The sequence below is a fragment of the Pavona decussata genome, unplaced genomic scaffold, assembly GCF_977016875.1.
Source record: "Pavona decussata unplaced genomic scaffold, jaPavDecu1.1 SCAFFOLD_110, whole genome shotgun sequence".
Lineage (NCBI taxonomy): Eukaryota > Metazoa > Cnidaria > Anthozoa > Scleractinia > Agariciidae > Pavona > Pavona decussata.
In genome coordinates, this window is record NW_028145524.1 from 341,431 (window position 1) to 361,804 (window position 20,374).

General features: G+C 38.5%; 2 protein-coding genes across 2 annotated transcripts; both read right to left on the bottom strand.

Annotated features, from left to right (window-relative positions):
* Positions 1 to 977: 977 nt before the first annotated feature.
* Positions 978 to 8,519, bottom strand: LOC146470818 (uncharacterized). Its single transcript, XM_085121579.1, has 2 exons — positions 8,377 to 8,519; positions 978 to 3,451 (listed from the first exon to the last, which is right to left on the bottom strand). Exons 1-2 carry the CDS (start codon positions 8,486 to 8,488, stop codon positions 1,230 to 1,232), a joined length of 2,334 nt encoding a protein of 777 aa, XP_084977705.1. The 5' UTR covers positions 8,489 to 8,519; the 3' UTR covers positions 978 to 1,229.
* A 3,701-nt stretch (positions 8,520 to 12,220) lies between these two features.
* On the bottom strand, positions 12,221 to 16,038 carry LOC146470819 (uncharacterized). The gene is made up of 2 exons (XM_085121582.1): positions 15,935 to 16,038; positions 12,221 to 14,454 (listed from the first exon to the last, which is right to left on the bottom strand). Exon 2 carries the CDS (start codon positions 14,249 to 14,251, stop codon positions 12,221 to 12,223), a length of 2,031 nt encoding a protein of 676 aa, XP_084977708.1. The 5' UTR covers positions 14,252 to 14,454; positions 15,935 to 16,038.
* Positions 16,039 to 20,374: the final 4,336 nt, after the last annotated feature.

The window sequence follows — 20,374 nt, forward strand, 5'->3', positions numbered from 1 at the left end:
GGGCTGCAGTAGGCCACTGAGGCCTAGTTGTTTGAACAAAAGTGATCAAATAAGTAGACTTGCCACCAGGCAACGTCTTTAGGGGCCGAACAGGAGAACGGTCGACAAAGTTACGACGGGACTCCACGAAAAAGGAATTTAAGAAATTATAATGCTAGAGTTGAACTGAAATTTTTTTACCGTAAAAGCTCTTTTAAGCCTCCTCTCTATTCCGATCCCTCTCAGAAGCCTCCCGTTTGAAGGTCAGATTCGTTAATAAGTTCCGTCTTTATTATCCCACACCCCATCCGTCCATGTTTTAAAAACTTCACTCAGTGAAGTATTTACTTCCGCTCAGTTTGTCTGCAGAAAAACCTAGTATTTACCTACCAAGGCACGAATGGCGTTATGATACTTGACTGGTTACTGTTATGTTTCAGTAAGTTGTGAGGAAAACCGCTTGCAACTTTTGTGCATAGTTCACGATTTTAAACAAGCCGCATCTGCATGATAAGCCCCCCACCACCACCACCACCACAACCAACACCAGTCCCCCTACTCGAGTCTTCTCATTGTCCAATGGCTTATTTGCAAAGTTGGGTAGGACATTGTTCACTGAGAGACTGCTTAGTGAAACCTTGGCATCTTCAGGGTTGATGACAATGGTGGCAGAATTTGTCTTGGAGGGGCCGCGACCGAGTACAATCCTTTGTTTTAGAGTTCAAACTACAGTTCAATATCTTAACAGGAGCGTATAGGTTGGTCACTTTCTCTAATACATTTCAAAATCTATTGTGGTTTGTGCACAGTCTAATCTCGTACCCAGATCTCCCACGGTCACATTTCGACATTCCCGAACTATTACTGAGATCAGGGTACGAGATTATGCACAGTCAAGGCCAAAAATGCTAACATAAAAAACAGCTAACAAAGAAGTTTGAATGCCTTTTATAGACTGAAGATTTTTGGCTGTGAAGGCTCGCAAATCCTTTGATCGGGTTTTTTTTTTTTTTTTTTTTTTCATTTCAAGTTGCTTTTCCCGTATTTCAGTAAACCCGTTCATAACATGTGATTGTGTTCCACGATTATTTCGAATTCTCCAAAATCTTCTGTAGATCTTTCCATTGCTAAACTGAAACAAGAAATGAAATTTCCAATTTCTTCTCTTAAACGTTAAACATAGCCAACCAAAAATATAAACAATAAATCTATTTCCAAGCCTTTACATTCAAAAGATCCAAAATTTAAATTTAACGTATCCAAAATTGAAAGGACAAATGAGCGAAAATCAAAGACAAAAGCACACTCCTACATAACATACAACTTTGGGCAGAAGATGGTGAGATTATCGTGTTCCAAAGCCTTTCAAAGTAATGTCCTTCCTCCGGATTTGGATGGTCATCCACAAATGAAATCGCCTTTTTATAAAAGTCAATTGGATGTCTCTTAATCATGTCCCGAGTTGCTGCAAAACATCCTCTCACACATACAGAAATGACACTTGGGTGTGGATAGCCAAATAGTTCCTCGAAAAATTCACCTAAAGTCAAATTAGCACGACGAATTACTCCACTATTCAACATCTCCAGCCACTTCCCAAAGTGACGAATTCTGCCCCAGTTCTCGTTTTTGCCTGGACCATTACAAAAAATGTTTTTCTTGACGTTGTAAACATAATCCATAGGATTCCTGAAGCAAAACTGGCCAGTAAGTTCTTCACCGTCACCTTGAAGAAAAACGGTTATTTCAGGCAAGGTATCATAGTTGTTTATGATGTGATACAGATAGGTATGACTCTCCCGGCCAACATTAGGTAACCTGTCCCAGGCATTCAATGGCAGCGATGGAGGTTGGGGATCTTTCCCTTTGTGATAAACATGAGTGTGATCGGCTATTGGCATCAGCCAATCAAGATTTTCGTTATAATGAGCTATCACAAATTCATAGTCTAGCAACTTCTTATTGCAAAACGCTCTATTGTTTTTCCTGGAGTTGATACAATTTTTACCAAAGAAGGTGTCCTCCCGGATGCCTTTTAAAAGCCTGTCGATGACTTCAACACCCTGCATGAATGAGTGGTCTTGGTTTCCAACCTCGTACTTCCAGCCTCCAAACCAGCCCCGGGAGAAAATACCTTTGGATTCCAACCAAGGTTGAACGTTTTGGAGAATCATTTCTCTGTTGATTGATGGAACTGGGTAACCATGGGCTAATCGGTGATAGTATTTTGAAATAACCATTTCTGGTGTATTAATGAACCTGTAACTAATTAAGGCATTTATGGCAGCGTCAATCAAATGGTCCTTTGTCCACTTCTCTGAAGAAGAGTTATTTTTCGGCTCTGCTGCCTCACACATAATTGACCACTGCCTCCCAGGCTCTGGAACGTGATCATCTGAGTAGCTGGAGAAAACCGTTATTCGATAAAAAGGAGAATCAGGATCAGGAAAGTACATCCGGGACTTGTTTAGGAGTATTAGTGGAGGTTGACCTGTCAATCCGATACCTATCAAGTGAGTGTGCGAATAAACAAGTTGTGAAGTTAGTTCTTTCATCTTTTGCAGTGAACCGTCTCTACCTGTTATCATATTGACAAAAATGTCAAGTGGTACTGTTGATATCAAAGAGTCAAACTTAAAAGTATGTTTTCTTTTCTTAAGCAGTGGATCTGTCTCCACGATAACAGAGTTTGTGTCAATGTCTATCCCTATAACTTTATGGCGGAACTTAAACCACTGACGTGGAACAAGATCAGTCACTGCTTGCCATATGGAACCTGTTCCATTATACCTTGGAAATCGAAAAAAAATATTAGGTTCCCGCGCAGAGTCATTTACAGTAGTTCCATTGTCGTATTCAGCAATCTTAAGCTTGATGTTGGCAATGTCTGGAACAGCAACTCGCTCGCCCACCCAGACAGAGCTCATTTCAGTAGGATCTACCGTCCAAAATTTTTTGTTATACTTTCTCATGAACACCTCACATAGGCCTGTGCCAAAATGACGAAGAAGCCATTCATCAAAGTTTGCAGGCCTTCCTTTCACTGGATTTTTGACAATTTCTTCAAGCCCTGAAAGACACTTTTGCTGGTCCAATTTGTCCATCACTTCAATGTTGTTCTGAACTGGGTATGGAATAAATCTTCGGTTTCCATCAAATCCCATCATGAATGCATATGCAACCCCTTGTCTCTGATTCCAGTCTTTTATCGCTTTGTCTATCATCCAGTTAAAATAGTCGTAATATGAAAATATTACGTGTCCTCCCATGTCCCAGAGAAAGCCTTGGTCATCTCTCTCAGATTTAGCTAGTCCTCCCGGCTTTTCGTGTTGTTCAAGTATGGTGACCAATGTGTTTGGAAATTCTTTACTTAAGTTATAAAGTCGAAAAGCAGCACCTAGAGCCGTTGGGCCTGCACCAATGATGATGATCTTATGTTTGGTGTGGCTGGCTTTCTTTAGAGCGGCAAGACCTGTAGGAGGTACAACAAAAACAAAGATGGAAGTTGTTGCCTTCGAAGTGAGGAGAACGTAACACTAAATTTGTTTCTCTGGGAAGCGTCGTGAATAAGAACATTGCCGATTTTTCTCCGACCATCCCAGATGATTCGGGATGTCTAGGATTTCGTGTTTTCATAATTAGTCGGGCTTCCACAAGGGAAGCCCGAGTTTAAAAATGGGCTCGAGTTTTTCTTTCCGTCGCAAATCGCCCTCTGACGTCTTCTGCGCGTGCGCGAGATATACGAGCATGCGTAGAAAAGGTCAGCGGACTTCGGTGGAGAACATGGTGTGCAGGGTGTTTGCACGCTTGATCAAGTGAAGTTATCTGTCTTCAGTGGAATCTCAAGGATTGTAAGCTTGAATACGGTGATTACTAATACGTTAAATCCATGGTAGACCCACACTAAAACATGACGAGTGTCCATTTTGGAACGGGTCAGCCCATGAACTTTACGAGAGACCTTTACGGACGAACTCTTCCGAGTGAATCCTTTATCGAGAAACCTACATTTAGTGAGCTGTCTATGGAGTTTGAAACGCTAAGACAATCATCTTTAACTGCCGAAACTGACGCTGTTGAACACTTGAACTTTGCGAACAACTGGACACTAGTGAAATGGAGCAGAGTTTTCCTGATCAACTCAAGAGTCTTCTCGAAGATAAAACGGACTCCACATTTAAGTTTAGTTGCCTTATAAAAGAAGAAACGGAAAACGAAATGAGTAAGATTACTTCAAGTAGCTTTTGGGTAACTACATATTCTTTTTTTTATTGTTTGCTTTAGTGTTGATTTTACTGAACTTGCATTGCTTTGTGTTTCGCACCTGGGGTTAGCGTGCTACTTGGTTTGAAGATACACCAGGAAAATAATGTCCACAGGATCTACCAGTTGTTTTGAACTAGTTTAATGCACAATTTCTCTTTGCACAAGCTAGCAAGTCAACTGAAAGTAAATGATACATGTGAGCCGACCAACTATCATTCTTCAAAAATCAGTTCTACTCAAAAACGAAACTTCAACAGCAAACTTTCTCTGTAATATTGTACATGTTGATATACTTACAATTCTGTAAGCCGTAATCCGGCTTAAGACAGGTTATTTTTCCTTTTGTAAAAGTCACGAACACGCCGTTTTCAATAACAGGATTCTTTCTCTCTCTCTTTCTCTCTTCGTTCGATTTTTTGATCACGGTAGTCCACAAGCGAGCTATAATGTGATTGGCTAAATATGAATAAAATGGCGGGAATCTCGCGTGACAGGTCTTATCGCTAAGAAAAACAATAATAAAAACAAGAAACTGTTTTCAGCTTATACTCGGGCCATATTTGACTGCGTGGTGCGTAAGCCTACAATCTTTTGGCAGTGATAACCTCCAGCATCGCTAATTCCCCCAAATCGATAGATACAGAGATATAGTGAGGCAACAAGTAACCAACAGATGAAATTGCATTTCTTGCAGTCAGAATGAAATACAGGGGAAAACGACATTTGTCGTACGGATGCTTTTTAAAATCCCCGGGCTTTAACCCTTACGTTTTCACCTTTCATTTGGAGACAGAAACCATTTGTACAGTCCGCATATGTATCTGTGTGACGCCGGGTCAATGACGGATCATAATTTCAGCTATGATCTCGAGAAACGTTATGCGTCACGCGTAAGTTATCCTGGTACGTTTTCCAATGTTCCGCTGTTCATATTTACAAATGAAATACAGGGGAAAGCATTTGTTATTCACCTTTCATTAGGAGACAGAAACAGTTTCTACGTTGATTGTTTTTCAATAGTAATCGTGAGACAGATCTGTATCTCTCTTGGCCCGTGGGGTAATAGAGTGATTTAGTTGCCAAATTTTCGGTTAAACAAAACGAACCTTGAGGAACTAAAAAAGCTAAGTAAATAGAAAACGATATAAACCTTTCGAATTTTTAAAGTGCTAGTAACGAAAAGATAAAATATAAATGGTTGAAAAACTTCGAAAGTTAACAGATGTACAAAAGACACTATATAAAAATAAATACATAAACAGATTAAGTTTCTTCGCGTCTGTTCATGTGACCCCGGGTCATGATGACGCTAACAGCAATTTCCGATTAAAAGTGTTCTACGCTTTCTACCAAATCTTGTGGTGATCACTGGCATTGTATTAAAACGCAAACTTTTGCAAGCGTTTTCCGTCATCATTGTTCAAGTCCGGATATTTACAGGTTTGGACAGGAATGATTTAAAGTAGTCATTAAGAATTTTAGTCATTTGTGTCTTCCATCTGCCATCCTGTATGTGACACGTCATGTGGTGAACTTAACTCGGCGCCTCACGGCCCGAGTACAAAGAACGAGACCGAGAACTTAACTCGTGGACCGAAGTCTTATCTCTCGGCCCATCGCGACCCTATAAAAAAAATAAGGAATGATATAACGCGACCGAAAACTTAACTCACGCCGCCTTACGGCCCGGGTAAAAAGGCTAAAATTATATACAGCTGTCAACGAAGTGCTGAACACCGTTTTTATCATGATCTCTACAATTATTGTAATCGCATATGTAGTAGTCAAGCACTTCATGTCGTACGTAGATCGGGCTATGCAAAGACTGTTGTTATTTCGGCATTTGATGATTGCGATATCTTAGACAAACCTATTCACTTAACTGGAAATGTATACAACAATGGTGAGAAAAATATGAGATATCGCTATGCGAAGCAAGTCTATTATAATTTATAATTGTATTCTCATAATTATAAGGAAATATAAACACGTACGCAATACAAAGGTTCTCTCAGGTCGATTTCCTCTCTTATTTTGAAGCTGATAGTCCAAATCACGTCCATTTTGTCTGTAAAATATTTTTTTCCGTTGATACTAGTCGCCAAAAGCATTTCTTGACCGCTAAAACGGCCACAACAAAAATCGACTTTGTCACGGTTTTGTTGTTAGGCAACTGGCGGACATTTCATTATCGCTGTAGGCTCGATGTACTCATTTCCCGAACAGCGGCTGGTAATCGAGAATTATCGCTAGATATATTTATTCATGTGAACAAAGTTTATTTCCATAAGAGAAGCTCGAGTACACGCAGTTATGCGTCTAGTTTTGTAAAATCCAACTCCGGCATTTTAAAATCGGGCCTTATATCCCAAGACAAAATTCTGCTCAGGGAAATAATAAGTTTCGCCGGAGTAAACTAAAGGAGTGTAAAAAACCCCTGAAAACCTGCAGAAAAAGACCTACAAATTAGTTAGCCGCTTTTTTATTGTCTGTCTAAGAACAGGCTATACTTCTCCACGCAAGGATTTTGAAAAAGTTGCGTTTAAATTCCAAACGAAATCCAAAATCAAAATTCTAACTCGAGATCCTGACCGGTAATACCAGCCAGGGATTCCTAACTTGACGTCCTGACTAGAAATCTTGACGTAAGAGGCTGACTCGAGGTCTTTGATTCCTAGATCTTGTTTTCTAGGCGGACGTATAGTCAGCTAAACGCCGGACTAAAGCGTTGTCTACTTATCTAGTTCCGCTTTAATAAAACAAGACCAAACAACGAGCCGAGTTTGATCGACTTGATACATGTCATACACTATACTTTCATATACTTTGACTCACATTCAATCATTCAAATAATTTTCTTGTTAATATTTTATTATACAATATTTTAAGTAACGCACGTCAGTTCTACTTTCCCGACAGGTATAATTATTTATTACCAAGAGACTATGAGGTACCTCATAGTCTCTTGTTATTATCAGAAATAAAGTAATTTTTTGGTCCGCCAGTTATTCAGCTTGTGTGGTATATGCTTAAACAATTATTCACCTCAGTGTTGGTGAAAGTAGTGGATATTTACCTCCACTTCGGTGAATAATTGATAAATAATTTATGCATTATATTTGGCACACGTGAAATGGGACGTCTGAATCAAATATCGAACCTAGCTAAGTCGAATCTTCGACTGTTTCAGTCGCATATTCGGTAACCTGGTCGTATTTAATTCGAAACGTTAACTGTCAAATTTTATTGATTCAAACGTCGCATTTCACTGATTTCACATGCATTTAATTCTGGAATTAAGTTCGCACGTGTAAAATGCGACGTTTGAACATATAGTTTGAACGGGGCTAAAACTTTATCAGTTTGCCAGTGATATATATAATGTTCAAGAGGGATTTCCATTTAGCAAAAATGTTTGCAAATGGTACGCGCGGATTAAACGGAAATTTTCCGCAACAAACAAACGATCGGCGTTTGGAGTTACTCCACCGCTACCGCTCAAAATTAGCATTTAAATTTTGTTGTCTTATTGTGCATCGAGTAAGATTTTGATGTACCAATAAAAAATTAGAAGTCGGCAAAAAGCCTTCAATTTTTTCCATGTGACACCAATCAGGGGCACCCAACGACAGTTTTCTCTCAGATCCTTTGAAACGCTATTATAGGCTATCTGGAGTGCCGTTAAAGCTCTGTAGGTTCATTTTAGACCGCGCTATAATATTTTTATCTGTTCGGTCATTCTAGGGCAACCTGAGTCTTTTCGAAATTACTAGGGCATCTTTGTCCATTTCCCGAAAACCTTAGTTCTTATTTCCTTTCCGAAAATCTTAGCTGACCTTTTTTCGGTCCCCGAAACGACATTTTTATCAATCCGAAAACACTAGGCCTTAAATTTCCCTCAAGGTGAAAATTCCCTTCAGAAAATTGTAGGGGATGAAGGGCCTTCCGAACAGATAATTTACCGAAACGATCTGTTAGGTGCCCCTGACTAATTCCAAAGCGAAAGTTTTAGCTAAATTAAAAAGCGACCCAAATCACTTTTACGGCAGATTTCGATTTACGGCCACGAAATTAATAAATCTCAAAACATAGGAGCGCACATGTACTTGGTAACAAGCGCTGCTGTCTTACCATTGAAGCGAATGGTTAGAATTCCATAATAATAAGCCACCCAAAGAAACGTTGAAGCCATCAAGATCCCAAACACAAGCAAAATAGCCCTAGGAAATCTGTAGGACATCATCGTTGCCTCCTGATAATTCAATCAATGAGTGATTTGCATCGCCGCCATGTTGGTGGACAAAACAAAAGAAAATTTTAATATTCACAAAGTTTGTATAAAAATGGCAGGTAACCCTCCATGACGCCATGACGTTACATGCAAACCAACAAATCAAGAACAACAGTAAAGGCTGGTTTCCACTCGATTGCAGACGATCGCAGACAACAAGAACAATTTATTCTGAGAAAAGACAAATTACAATATTACATACCCACGTAGATCGTAGATCGCAGATCGCAGATGGCAAACAATCGCAGACGATCGCAAAAAAGGCTGTTTCCATATACCGTATTTTCTCGAATAAACGCCGGACCCCGATTAATCGCCGGCTTCGTATAAACGCCGGGTGCGTTTAATCGGGGCCCCAGCGTTTGTTCGGGGTCCCGGCGTGCATTTTTCAATCGTTTTATTAAGTTAATATTTATCGGTTCGGAGCTAGTGCGGCTGGAGTGAGGGAGAGAGAAACGATGCTACACTCCTTCAGGAGGGAAAATAAAAATTTGAAATTCGATACTATTTTCCAAGCTAAATTATTCACTTTGTGTTTATGTTTTTGTGTCAGTGTTTTCGTTTTTTTTTGTGTGTAGAGCGATGCAAATAATTATTCAAAGGTGTGCTATAAGGCAAATGGTCTTCCAAGCTCTTTCCGTACCAAAAAGAAAAATCATTGCGAAATGAGTGATTTTAGAATGCTTTCATTAAATGTTAGAGGCTTCAGCAATTTTAAGAAACGATGCGCAATTTTTGCATGGTGCAGAAAACAAAATCCAAATATTATTTTTCTTCAAGAGACGCATTCAACTGGGGACAATGAGAAACAATGGAAAGCTGAATGGGGTGCCCCTTGGGGGCTTGCTCATGGGAGTAGTAATTCAAGAGGTGTTGCAATACTCTTTCGAAAGGGGTTTGATTGCAAGATAATTTAAAAAGTCATTGATCCCAATGGGAGATATATTAGTGTTGAAGTTCAAATTAATGATGAAAAATATTTTTTAGTGAATGTTTACGGTCCAAACAATGATAATAAAGCTGTGCAATTCTATGATCACTTAATTGCCGTTTTAAGGAAAGAAGGTCTCGCTTATGAGGATAAAATAATAATAGGTGGCGACTTTAATTGTCCCATTAATCCACTACTGGACAAACAAGGTGAAATACTGGTATTAAGGAAGAAAGTTGTTGAACACATTGACGAAATACAAACAACTTTTAATTTTCATGACGTATGGCGCGTTAAAAGCCCTCAAGCAAAAAGGTCTACATGGTCCCAAAAATCTCCTTTTATTTTTTGGAGATTGGATTTTTGGCTCATTTCAAATTCACTTCCAGACTTAATTAAAGATGTCAACATCATTGCAGCAATAAGGACTGATCACTCAGCAATTTTCTCACATCTACAGGAAATCGAGGAATGTCAGCGAGGCCCGGGGTTTTGGAAAATGAATACCTCCTTATTGACTGATGAAAATTTTGTTCAAAAGATGAAAGAAAAGCAAGATCAATGGAAAAAAGAGGGAGAGGAATTTTCGGATGTAAGAGTTACTTGGGATTGGATTAAATGTAATGTGCGACTCTTTACGATAAATTACTCAAAAGAAGTAGCTAAGACCAAAAGGGAGAGAGAAGAAAAGCTGGAAAGAACATTGCAAACTGCGCAAGGACAATTTCAGCAGACCCCCTGTGAAGAGGTCCAAAAAAATTCTCGATGAATGCAAAGCGGACTTGGAAAATTTTTCTGAGGAAAAGGCAAATGGATTGATTGTACGTGCCAGAGCAGAACTCTGTAAGAATCTTCCTCACAGATGGAATTGAGATCTCCATTATAGAGCTGGTCAACATCTTGAAGATCACGATTCCTCACTGCACTTAGTGGTAGTAGGAGCGCTAGTATTGAATGGAAGGTATTGTCATTTCTCTGCTCCCTGAGTTGAACCAAGTTTACTCGGTACTTGTCTACTAACAGGAACCAATTTTAGAAACTCTGCCGTTTTCTCTTCGCAACATGTACACCATCTGGAATGGGAGATATGATTGACAAAAGCGGATTTGGTACCTATGTTAACATTGAAGTTAGATTTTTTTTTGTAGCGGCTCGGAAAGTTAAAAATATGTATATATATTTTTGAAAGTAGATTGGTGTTCCCTTGTTCCCAACAATCTAATCAGGAGTTCCCTTGTTCCCAGAAAATACAATGACAATATCCCATGCTTCCTGAAAATGAATGCTCCTGTTTCCTTGTTCCCTAAAACCACTGAGAGGGGCTAATTTGGGAATGTAGAAAAACTAAAACGTTACCTAAGTTTAGGCTCCACTTTTAGAAAAAGGTAGAAATAAAAGGGAAACTGGAAGTTTTGATAGCTTACAAAAACAAGACGCTCCCAGAATTTCACAAGAGATGGGAACCTTTTTTGTATAATATTTTAGAAGAAGACGCATGGATGACCGGCTACAAAATTCAAAATCCCTCGCTTTAGTAAAACATGTGTGTTCAACCATATTTTAGATTTCGTAAATATATTCTTACTAGCTATAGGTATCTGCAAGTAGTGTAAGTACCGTATTGTTAGTAGTATGTAAGTGATATACGAAGTGTTCTCAAAAATAAAATAAAAATAAAAAAGCGGCAAATCAAGATGAATGGTTGATGCAAAAAAGATATTTTTTTTTTCAACTCAAAGGTAAAAATTCCACTTCCGCTTTGTAGGATAAAAATTGTTCACGATTTTGAAGCTGTAGTTATTAAAGAACGGATTTCGATTTGCAAATTAACAATGATTTTAGATCAGCAAGAGAATTAGAGAAATGCCAGCGAAAGAATATTCTTGTACCATAACAACCAGGCCATTCAATTTTATAAAAGAGTTCCTCAAAACTCAGCTTTAATATTCTCATATTTACATCGGGGATGGTAGACGACATAAACAGATGGGTCCCTGACAGACATAATAATAATAATAATAATAATAATAATAATAATAATAATAATAATAATAATAATAATAATAATAATAATAAGTCGTGGACAAGGAGAATAAGAAAGTATCGGTGATAGAGATGAGCTGCATGCCCTTGGGTTGAAAACAGGGAGGAGAAAGATGCCGAGAAGACAACAAAGTACGGGCCATTACGCTGGGAGCTCGAGCAGAGATATCCTGAATATCGTGTGAGACAGTTCAATATTATTGTGGATGTACTCGGAGGTTACTCAAGAGATGTCAGGAAGGCACTTAAAGAGCTAGTGGGAGATAAAAGCGACACAATAGCTCTGCAGATACAGAAATCAGTTATCACAAGTTCACTCAACATTGCCAGGCACTTTAAGCTTTTGAAATAATGGACATTAGGCGTTTTATTATACTTTTATTTTTATTTATTTTTTAAGTGTTTTAATCGCGATGAACAGAACTTTTAGTATTTAGATTGAGGATTTTATGGATGGTAAAAAGTTTTAGAATTTAATTACTAGGATTTTTATGATTAGAAGTTCGCAGTTTAATTCTATGGACTTTGGTCGTTACATTGATTGCCTACGGCTGGCCACCCAATCATTGTTTAGATAATCCGGGCATCCAGAAGTTTTTACTGCCATAATAATAATAATAATAATAATAATAATAATAATAATAATAATAATAATAACAATATGAAGAAGAAGAAGAATACGTTAACAATTTATTTTCAAACTTCTACAATCATAAGATCCACTCTATGCAAAATTGAAGGGATATCTGAACGAAAAACAAAGATAAAAGTGTGCTCCTACTTATCATAAAACTTTGAGCAGAAGATGGTGAGAATATCGTGTACCAAAGCCTTTCAAAGTAATGTCCTTCCTCCGGATTTGGATGATCATCCACAAATGAAATCGCTTTTTTATAAAAGTCAATTGGATGTTTCTTAATCATGTCCCGAGTTGCTGCAAAACATCCTCTCGGGCATGCAGAAATGACCCTTGGGTGTGGATAGCCAAACAGTTCCTTAAAAAATTCGCCTAAATTCAAATTAGCGCGACGAATTTCTCCACTCTTCAACATCGCCAGCCACTTCCCATAGTGACCAATTCTGCCCCAGTTCTTAATTCTACTTTGAACGTTACAAACAATGTTTCTCTTGACGTTGTCAACGTAATCCATAGCATTCCTGAAGCATAATCCGCCACCAGCAAGTTCTTCACCATCACCTTGAAGAAAAACAGTTATTTCAGGCAAGGTATCATAGTTGTTTATAATGTGATACAGATACGTATGACTCTCCCGTCCAATATTGGGTAACCATTCCCAGGCATTCAATGGCAGCGATTGAGGTTGGAGATCTGTCCCTTTGTGATAAACATGAGTGTGATTGGCTATTGGCATCAGCCAATCAAGATTTTCGTTATAATGAGCTATCACAAATTCGTAGTCCAGCAACTTCTTATTGCAAATCGTTCTAGTGTTTTTCCTGGTGTTGATACAAATTTTACCAAAGAAGGTGTTCTCCCGAACGCCTTTTAAAAGCCTGTCGATGACTTCAACACCCTGCATGAATGAGTGGTCTTGGTTTCCAACCTCGTACTTCCAGCCTCCAAACCAGCCCCGAGAGAAAATACCTTTGGATTCTAACCAAGGTAGCACTTTTTGGAGAATCATTTCTCTGTTGATTGATGGAACTGGGTAACCATGGTCTAATCGGTGATAGTATTTTGAAATAACCATTTCTGGTGTATTAATGAACCCGTAACTAATTAACGCATTTATGGTAACGTCGATCAAATGGTTCTTTGTCCACTTCTCTGAAGTTGAGTTATTTTTCGGCTCTGCTGCCTCACACATAATTGACCACTGCCTCCCAGGCTCTGGAACATGATCATCTGAGTAGCTGGAGAAAACCGTTATTCGATAGAAAGGAGAATCAGAATCAGGAAAGTACATCAAGGACTTGTTTAGAAGCCTTAAGGGAGGTTGACCTGTCAATCCAATACCTATCAAGTGAGTGTGCGTATAAACAAGTTGTGAAGTTAGTTCTTTCATCTTCTGGAGTGAACCGTCTCTACCTGTTATCATATTGACAAAAATGTCAAGTGGTACTGTTGATATCAAAGAGTCAAACTTAAAAGTATGTTTTCTTTTCTTAAGCAGTGGATCTGTCTCCACGATAACAGAGTTTGTGTCAATGTCTATCCCTATAGCTTTATGGCGGAACTTAAACCACTGACGTGGAAGAAGATCAGTCACTGCTTGCCATATGGAACCTGTTCCATTGTACCTTGGAAATCGAAAAACATTATTAGGTTCCCACGCAGAGTCTTTTACAGCAGTTCCATTGTCGTATTCAGCAATCTTAAGCTTGATCTTGGCAATATCTGGAACAGTAACTCGCTCGCCCACCCAGACAGAGCTCATTTCAGTAGGATCTACCGTCCAAAATTTTCTGTAATATTTTCTCATGAACACCTCACATAGGCCTGTGCCAAAATGACGAAGAAGCCATTCATCAAAGTTTGCAGGCCTTCCCTTCACTGGATTTTTGGCAATTTCTTCACGCCCTGATAGACACTTTTGCTGGTCCAATTTGTCCATCACTTCAATGTTGTTCTGAACTGGGTATGGAATAAATCTTCGGTTTCCATCAGACCCCATCATGAATGCATATGCAGCCCTTGGTCTCTGATTCCAGTCCTTTACCGCTATGTCCAACATCCAGTTAAAATAGTCGTAATGTGAAAATATCACGTGGCCTCCCATGTCCCAGAGAAAGCCTTGGTCATCTCTCTCAGATAAAGCCAGTCCTCCAGGCTTTCCGTGTTGTTCAAGAATGGTGATCGATGTGTTACGAAATATTTTACTCAGGTTATAAAGTCTAAAAGCAGCACCTAGAGCCGTTGGACCCGCACCAATGATGATGATCTTGTGTTTGGTGTCGCTGGCTATTTTTGGAGCGGCAAGACCTGTAGGCGGTACAACAAAAGGAAAGATCAAAGACGCTGCGTTGACGTCAAGAGAACGGAATTCTAATCCTGGTTCTCTCTGACGCAGATGATTCGGGATGTGTGGAATTTCGTGTTTTCATAATTCAGTAATTTCATTCTAAAATCAGGCCTTACATCCCAAGACAAAAATTCTGCTCAAAGAAACGAAAATCGTGACAACCGAAAACATCCATCCACTAAGAGTAAGCTACACTAAGGATTCGTCAAAACCTCCTGAAAACATGCAGAAAAAACCTTATCACTTGTGACCCGCTTATTATACCGGCTTACCCCCGGTCTGTCTAAGAAGGCTATACTCCTTTAGGCAAGGATATTGAAAAAGTTGCCTTAACATTCCAAACGAAATCCAAAATCAAAATTCTAACTAACGAGATCCTGACTGGTAATACCAACCAGGGATCCCTGGCTGAAATCCTAACTTGAACTCTTGATTAGAAATCTTGACGTAAGAGGCTGACTCGAGGTCTTTGATTTCTAGATCTTGTTTTCTAGGCAGACGTATAGTCCGCTAAACGCCGGGCTAAAGCGTTGTCCACTTATCTTGTTCCGCTTTATAAAACAACGAGCCGAGTTTGATCGACTTGATACATGTCATATACTTTCATATACTTTGACTCCCATTTAATCATTCGAATAATTGTTTAGTTTTTATTTTATTATGCAGTATTTTAAGTAACGCACGTCAGTTCTATTTCCCGACAGGTATAATTACTATCAGAAATAAAGTAATTTTTTGGTGCGCCAGTTATTCAGCTTGTGTGGTATATGCTAAAACAATCATTCACCCCAGTGTTGATGAAAGTAGTAGATATTTACCTCCACTTTGGTGAATAATAGATAAATAATTTATGCATTCAAATCAAATCAAATATCGAACCTACCTCAGTCGAATCTTCGACTGTTCCAGTCGCAGATTCGGCGAAGGTCGTATTTACTTCGAAACTGTCAATTTTAATTGACACATGCATTTAATTCTCGAATTAAATTCGCTCTTGTAAAATGCAACGTTTGAACGGGGCCAAAACTTTATCAGTTTGCCAGTGATATATATGAAGTTCAAGAGGGATTTCCATTAAGCAAAAACTGTTTTGCAAATGGTACCAGTGGTACGCGCGGATTAAACGGAAATTTTCCGCAATAAACAAATTATCGACGTTTGGAGTTACTCACCGTTGCCGCTCAAAATTTCATTTCTATTTTGTTGTCTTCTTGTGCATCGCGTAAGATTTTGATGTACCAATGAAATTGGAAGTTGGCAAAAAGCCTTTCAATTTTTCCATGTGGTACCAACTGAATTCCAAAGCGAAAATTTTAGCTAAATTGAAAAGCGACCCAAATCACTCTTACGGCAGATTTCGATTTACGACCACGAACTGATTAATAAACCTCACTGACATAGGAGCGCGCATGTACTTGGTAACAAGCACTGCTGTCTTACCATTGAAACGACTGGTCTGACTGGTTAGAATTCCATGATAATAAGCCACCCAAAGAAACGTTGTAGCTATCAAGATCCCACACACAAGCAAAATAGCTCTAGGAAAACTGTAGGACATCATCGTTGTCTCATAATTCAATCAATATGTGACTTGCATCGAAGCCATGTTGGTGGATAAAACAAAAGAAAATTTATTCACAAAGTTTGTATAAGAATGGCATGATTAAACGCAGGCTTCGTTAAAACGCTGGGTCAATACTGCCGATTTTTAAATAAACGCCGGGTGCGTATAATCGGGGCCCCGGCGTTTGTTCGGCGTCTCGGCGTGTATTTTTCAATCGTTTTATTAAGTTAATATTTATCGGTTCGGAGCAAGTGCGGCTGAGGGAGAGAGAAACGATGCTACACTCCTTCAGGAGTGAAGATGAAAATTTGAATTCGATACTATTTTCCAAGCTAAATTATTCACTTTGTGTTTATGTTTTTGTGTCAGTGTTTTCGTTTTTTTGTGTAGAGCGATGCAAATAATTATTCAAAGGTGTGCTATAAGGCAAATGGTCTTCCAAGCTCTTTCCGTACCAAAAAGAAAAATCGTTGAGAAATGAGTGATTTTAGAATGCTTTCATTAAATGTTAGAAGCTTGAGCAATTTTAAGAAACGATGCGCAATTTTTGCATGGTGCAGAAAACAAAATCCAAATATTATTTTTCTTCAAGAAACGCATTCAACTGGGAACAATGAGAAACAATGGAAAGCTGAATGGGGTGCCCCTTGGGGGCTTGCTCATGGGAGTAGTAATTCAAGAGGTGTTGCAATACTCTTTCGAAAGGGGTTTGATTGCAAGATAATTAAAAAAGTCATCGATCCCAATGGGAGATATATTAGTATTGAAGTTCAAATTAATGATGAAAAATATTTTTAGTGAATGTTTACGGTCCAAACAATGATAATAAAGCTGTGCAATTCTATGATCACTTAATTGCCGTTTTAAGGAAAGAAGGTCTCGCTTATAAAGATAAAATAATAATGGGTGACGACTTTAATTGTCCCATTAATCCACTACCGGACAAACCACAGGCGTCCCAAGCTCACGTTTAGAGAAAGCGAAAAATTAATTGTGTGAGTTGGAACGTGACCTTTCATCTTACGCGGTGTTAGGTTACATGAGAACCGTTGAGAATTTGAGCGCTTTATAAGACGTTGTATGGGGAATAAAATATCGTTCATTTAGAACGCTAAATACGTTGAAATATCCTCATTTTTTACGTAAGATGATTAAAACAAACTCACCTCTTGCATGTCCGTTGTGCTTTTGCGTTATTTTCGCTGTTTTGGGCTTTTTATGCCACCACTGTTCTCTCCTTCATTAAACGAAGGAGAGAACAGTGGTGGCATAAAAAGCCCAAAACAGCGAAAATAACGCAAAGGCACAACGGACACACAAGAGGTGACTTTGTTTTAATCATCTTACGTAAAAAATGAGGATATTTTAATGTATTTAGCGTTCTAAATGAACGATATTTTATTCCCCATACAACGTCTTATAAAGCGCTCAAATTCTCAACGGTTCTCATCTAACCTAACACCGCGTAAGATGAAAGGTCACGTTCCAACTCACACAGCCGTGACGCATATATGAATAAATAGATAATTAATTTTTCGCTTTCTCTAAACGTGAGCTTGGGACGCCTGTGGACAAACAAGGTGAAATACTGGTATTAAGGAAAAAAGTTGTTGAACACATTGACGAAATACAAACAACTTTTAATTTTCATGACGTATGGCGCGTTAAAAACCCTCAAGCAAAAAGCTCTACATGGTCCCAAAAATCTCCTTTTATTTTTTGTAGATTGGATTATTGGCTCATTGCAAATTCACTTCAGGACTTAATTAAAGATGTCAACATCATTGCAGCAATAAGGACTGATCACTCAGCAATTTTCTTACATCTACAGGAAATCGAGGAATGTCGAGCGAGGCCCGGGGTTTTCGAAAATGAATTCCTCCTTATTGACTGATGAAAATTTTGGTCAAAAGATGAAAGAAAAGCAAGATCAATGGAAAAAAGAGGGAGAGGAATTTTCGGATGTAAGAGTTACTTGGGATTGGATTAAATGTAATGTGCGACTCTTTACGATAAATTACTCAAAAGAAGTAGCTAAGACCAAAAGGGAGAGAGAAGAAAAGCTGCAAAGAACATTGCAAACTGCGCAAGGACAATTTCAGCAGACCCCCTGTGAAGAGGTCCAAAAAAATTCTCGATGAATGCAAAGCGGACTTGGAAAATTTTTCTGAGGAAAAGGCAAATGGATTGATTGTACGTGCCAGAGCAGAACTCTTGTAAGGATCTTTCTCACAGATGGAATAGAGATCTCCATTATAGAGCTGGTCGACATCTTGAAGATCACGATTCCTCACTGCACTTAGTGTTAGTAGGGGTGCTAGTATTGAATGGAAGGTATTGTCATTTCTCTGCTCCCTGAGTTGAACCAAGTTTACTCGCTACTTGTCTACTAACAGGAACCAATTTTAGAAACTTTGCCGTTTTCTCTTCGCAACATGTACACCATCTGGAATGGGAGATATGATTGACAAAAGCGGATTTGGTACCTATGTTAACATTGAAGTTAGATTTTATTGTAGGGGCTCGGAAAGTTAAAAATATGTATATATATTTTTGAAAGTAGATTGGTGTTCCCTTGTTCCCAACAATCTAATCAGGAGTTCCCTTGTTCCCAGAAAATACAATGACAATATCCCATGTTCCTTGAAAATGAATGCTCCTGTTTCCTTGTTCCCTAAAACCATGGGAGGGGCTAATTTGGGAATGTAGAAAAACTAAAACGTTACCTAAGTTTAGGCTCCGGTTTAAGGAAAAGATAGAAATAAAAGGGAAACTGGAAGTTTTGATAGCTTACAAAAACAAGACGCTCTCAGAATTTCACAAGAGATGGGAACCTTTTTTGTATAATATTTTAGAAGAAAACGCATGGATGACCGGCTACAAAATTCATAATCCTTCGCTTTAGTAAAACATGTGTGTTCAACCATATTTTATTTTTCGTAAATATATTCTTACTAGGTATCTGCAAGTAGTGTAAGTACCGTATTGTAAGCAGCGTAAGTACCGTATTGTTAGTAGTATGTAAGTGATATACGAAGTGTTCTCAAAAATAAAATAAAAATAAAAAAGCGGCAAATCAAGATGAATGGTTGATGCAAAAAAGATATTTTTTTTTTCAATTGAACGCTAAAAATTCCACTTCCGCTTTGTAGGATGAAAATTGTTCACGATTTTGAAGCTGTAGTTATTAAAGAACGGATTTCGATTTGCGAATTAACAATGATTTTAGATCAGCAAGAGAATTAGAGAAATGCCAGCGAAAGAATATTCTTGTACCATAACAACCAGGCCATTCAATTTTATAAAAAGAGTTCCTCAAAACTCAGCTTTAATATTCTCATATTTACATCGGAGATGGTAGACGAGTAGACGACTTAAACAGATGGGTCCCTGACAGACATAATAATAAATAATAATAATAATAATAATAATAATAATAATAATAATTAATGGACACAAACAAAAATCGTCGTCTATTTGTAAACACTACTTGAGCGAACTCGAACGTGCCTCGTTGTCTTTCAGAACAATTTCACGTGCTAGCTGAATGTTGTAACAAATTTGATTGCCTAATTAAGGAGATGCTTTTCATAAGAAAACTTAAACTATCCCTAAACGTGCAAACAGACTCGATTCGCGCAAAGGTATTCACCTGAAGAACTTGTCATCCTTTGTTAATATGCTAATTTGTAGAGACTGTGAAGTATAGAAATCAAATCTTCGCATTAATTTATCCACTTTGCCTTGAGAATGGTGTCACGATGACGCCGAAACGTCGGCTGTTAAAGTGCCCCTAACCCTTCAATTTGTTTTCTCGTGGTAGATTTCCATATCATTCAAGAACTCATTTTCGAAAAAATTTTTGAGAAATATTGAATCCTTTTTATTTTACGAGCGCTAAAAGTTACTGAAATTTTTAAATTTTTGCGCCCTTTAAGCCCCGCTGGACAAATTTTTCTCTCGTGGGCTCATTAGGAACGAGCCAATGAGAAGCGTCCGATATTTGACACTTTCTTAGCTGTGACGTAAGAAAAGGACACCAGAAGGATTCAGAAGGATTCAGAAGGAATCTTATGCATGCTGATTCCTTTCTCTACATTTCGAGAGTTGCTGCATCCAAAAACCACACATTTTCCAACCATTTTCTCTGTTTACAATTGAAGCATTACCGCGAATCTTCGGATATTTTTGCACGATGTCCTTTTCTTACGTCACGCTCCACATTTGGCCGAGTGGGGGACTAATGCGAACGATAGGTGAAAATATCGACAAGACTGCCTTCACTTCTAGCGCTCGTAAAAAAGAAAGGATTCAAT

Bases quoted from the DNA above. Each gene is read 5' to 3' on its own strand.
- LOC146470818 (XM_085121579.1), bottom strand. From the start codon at position 8,488: ATGATGTCCTACAGATTTCCTAGGGCTATTTTGCTTGTGTTTGGGATC. The intron at 3,452-8,376 runs GTAAGACAGCAG...TACCTCCTACAG, and splicing joins TCTAACCATTCGCTTCAATG to GTCTTGCCGCTCTAAAGAAA.
- LOC146470819 (XM_085121582.1), bottom strand. From the start codon at position 14,251: ATGGGAGGCCACGTGATATTTTCACATTACGACTATTTTAACTGGATG.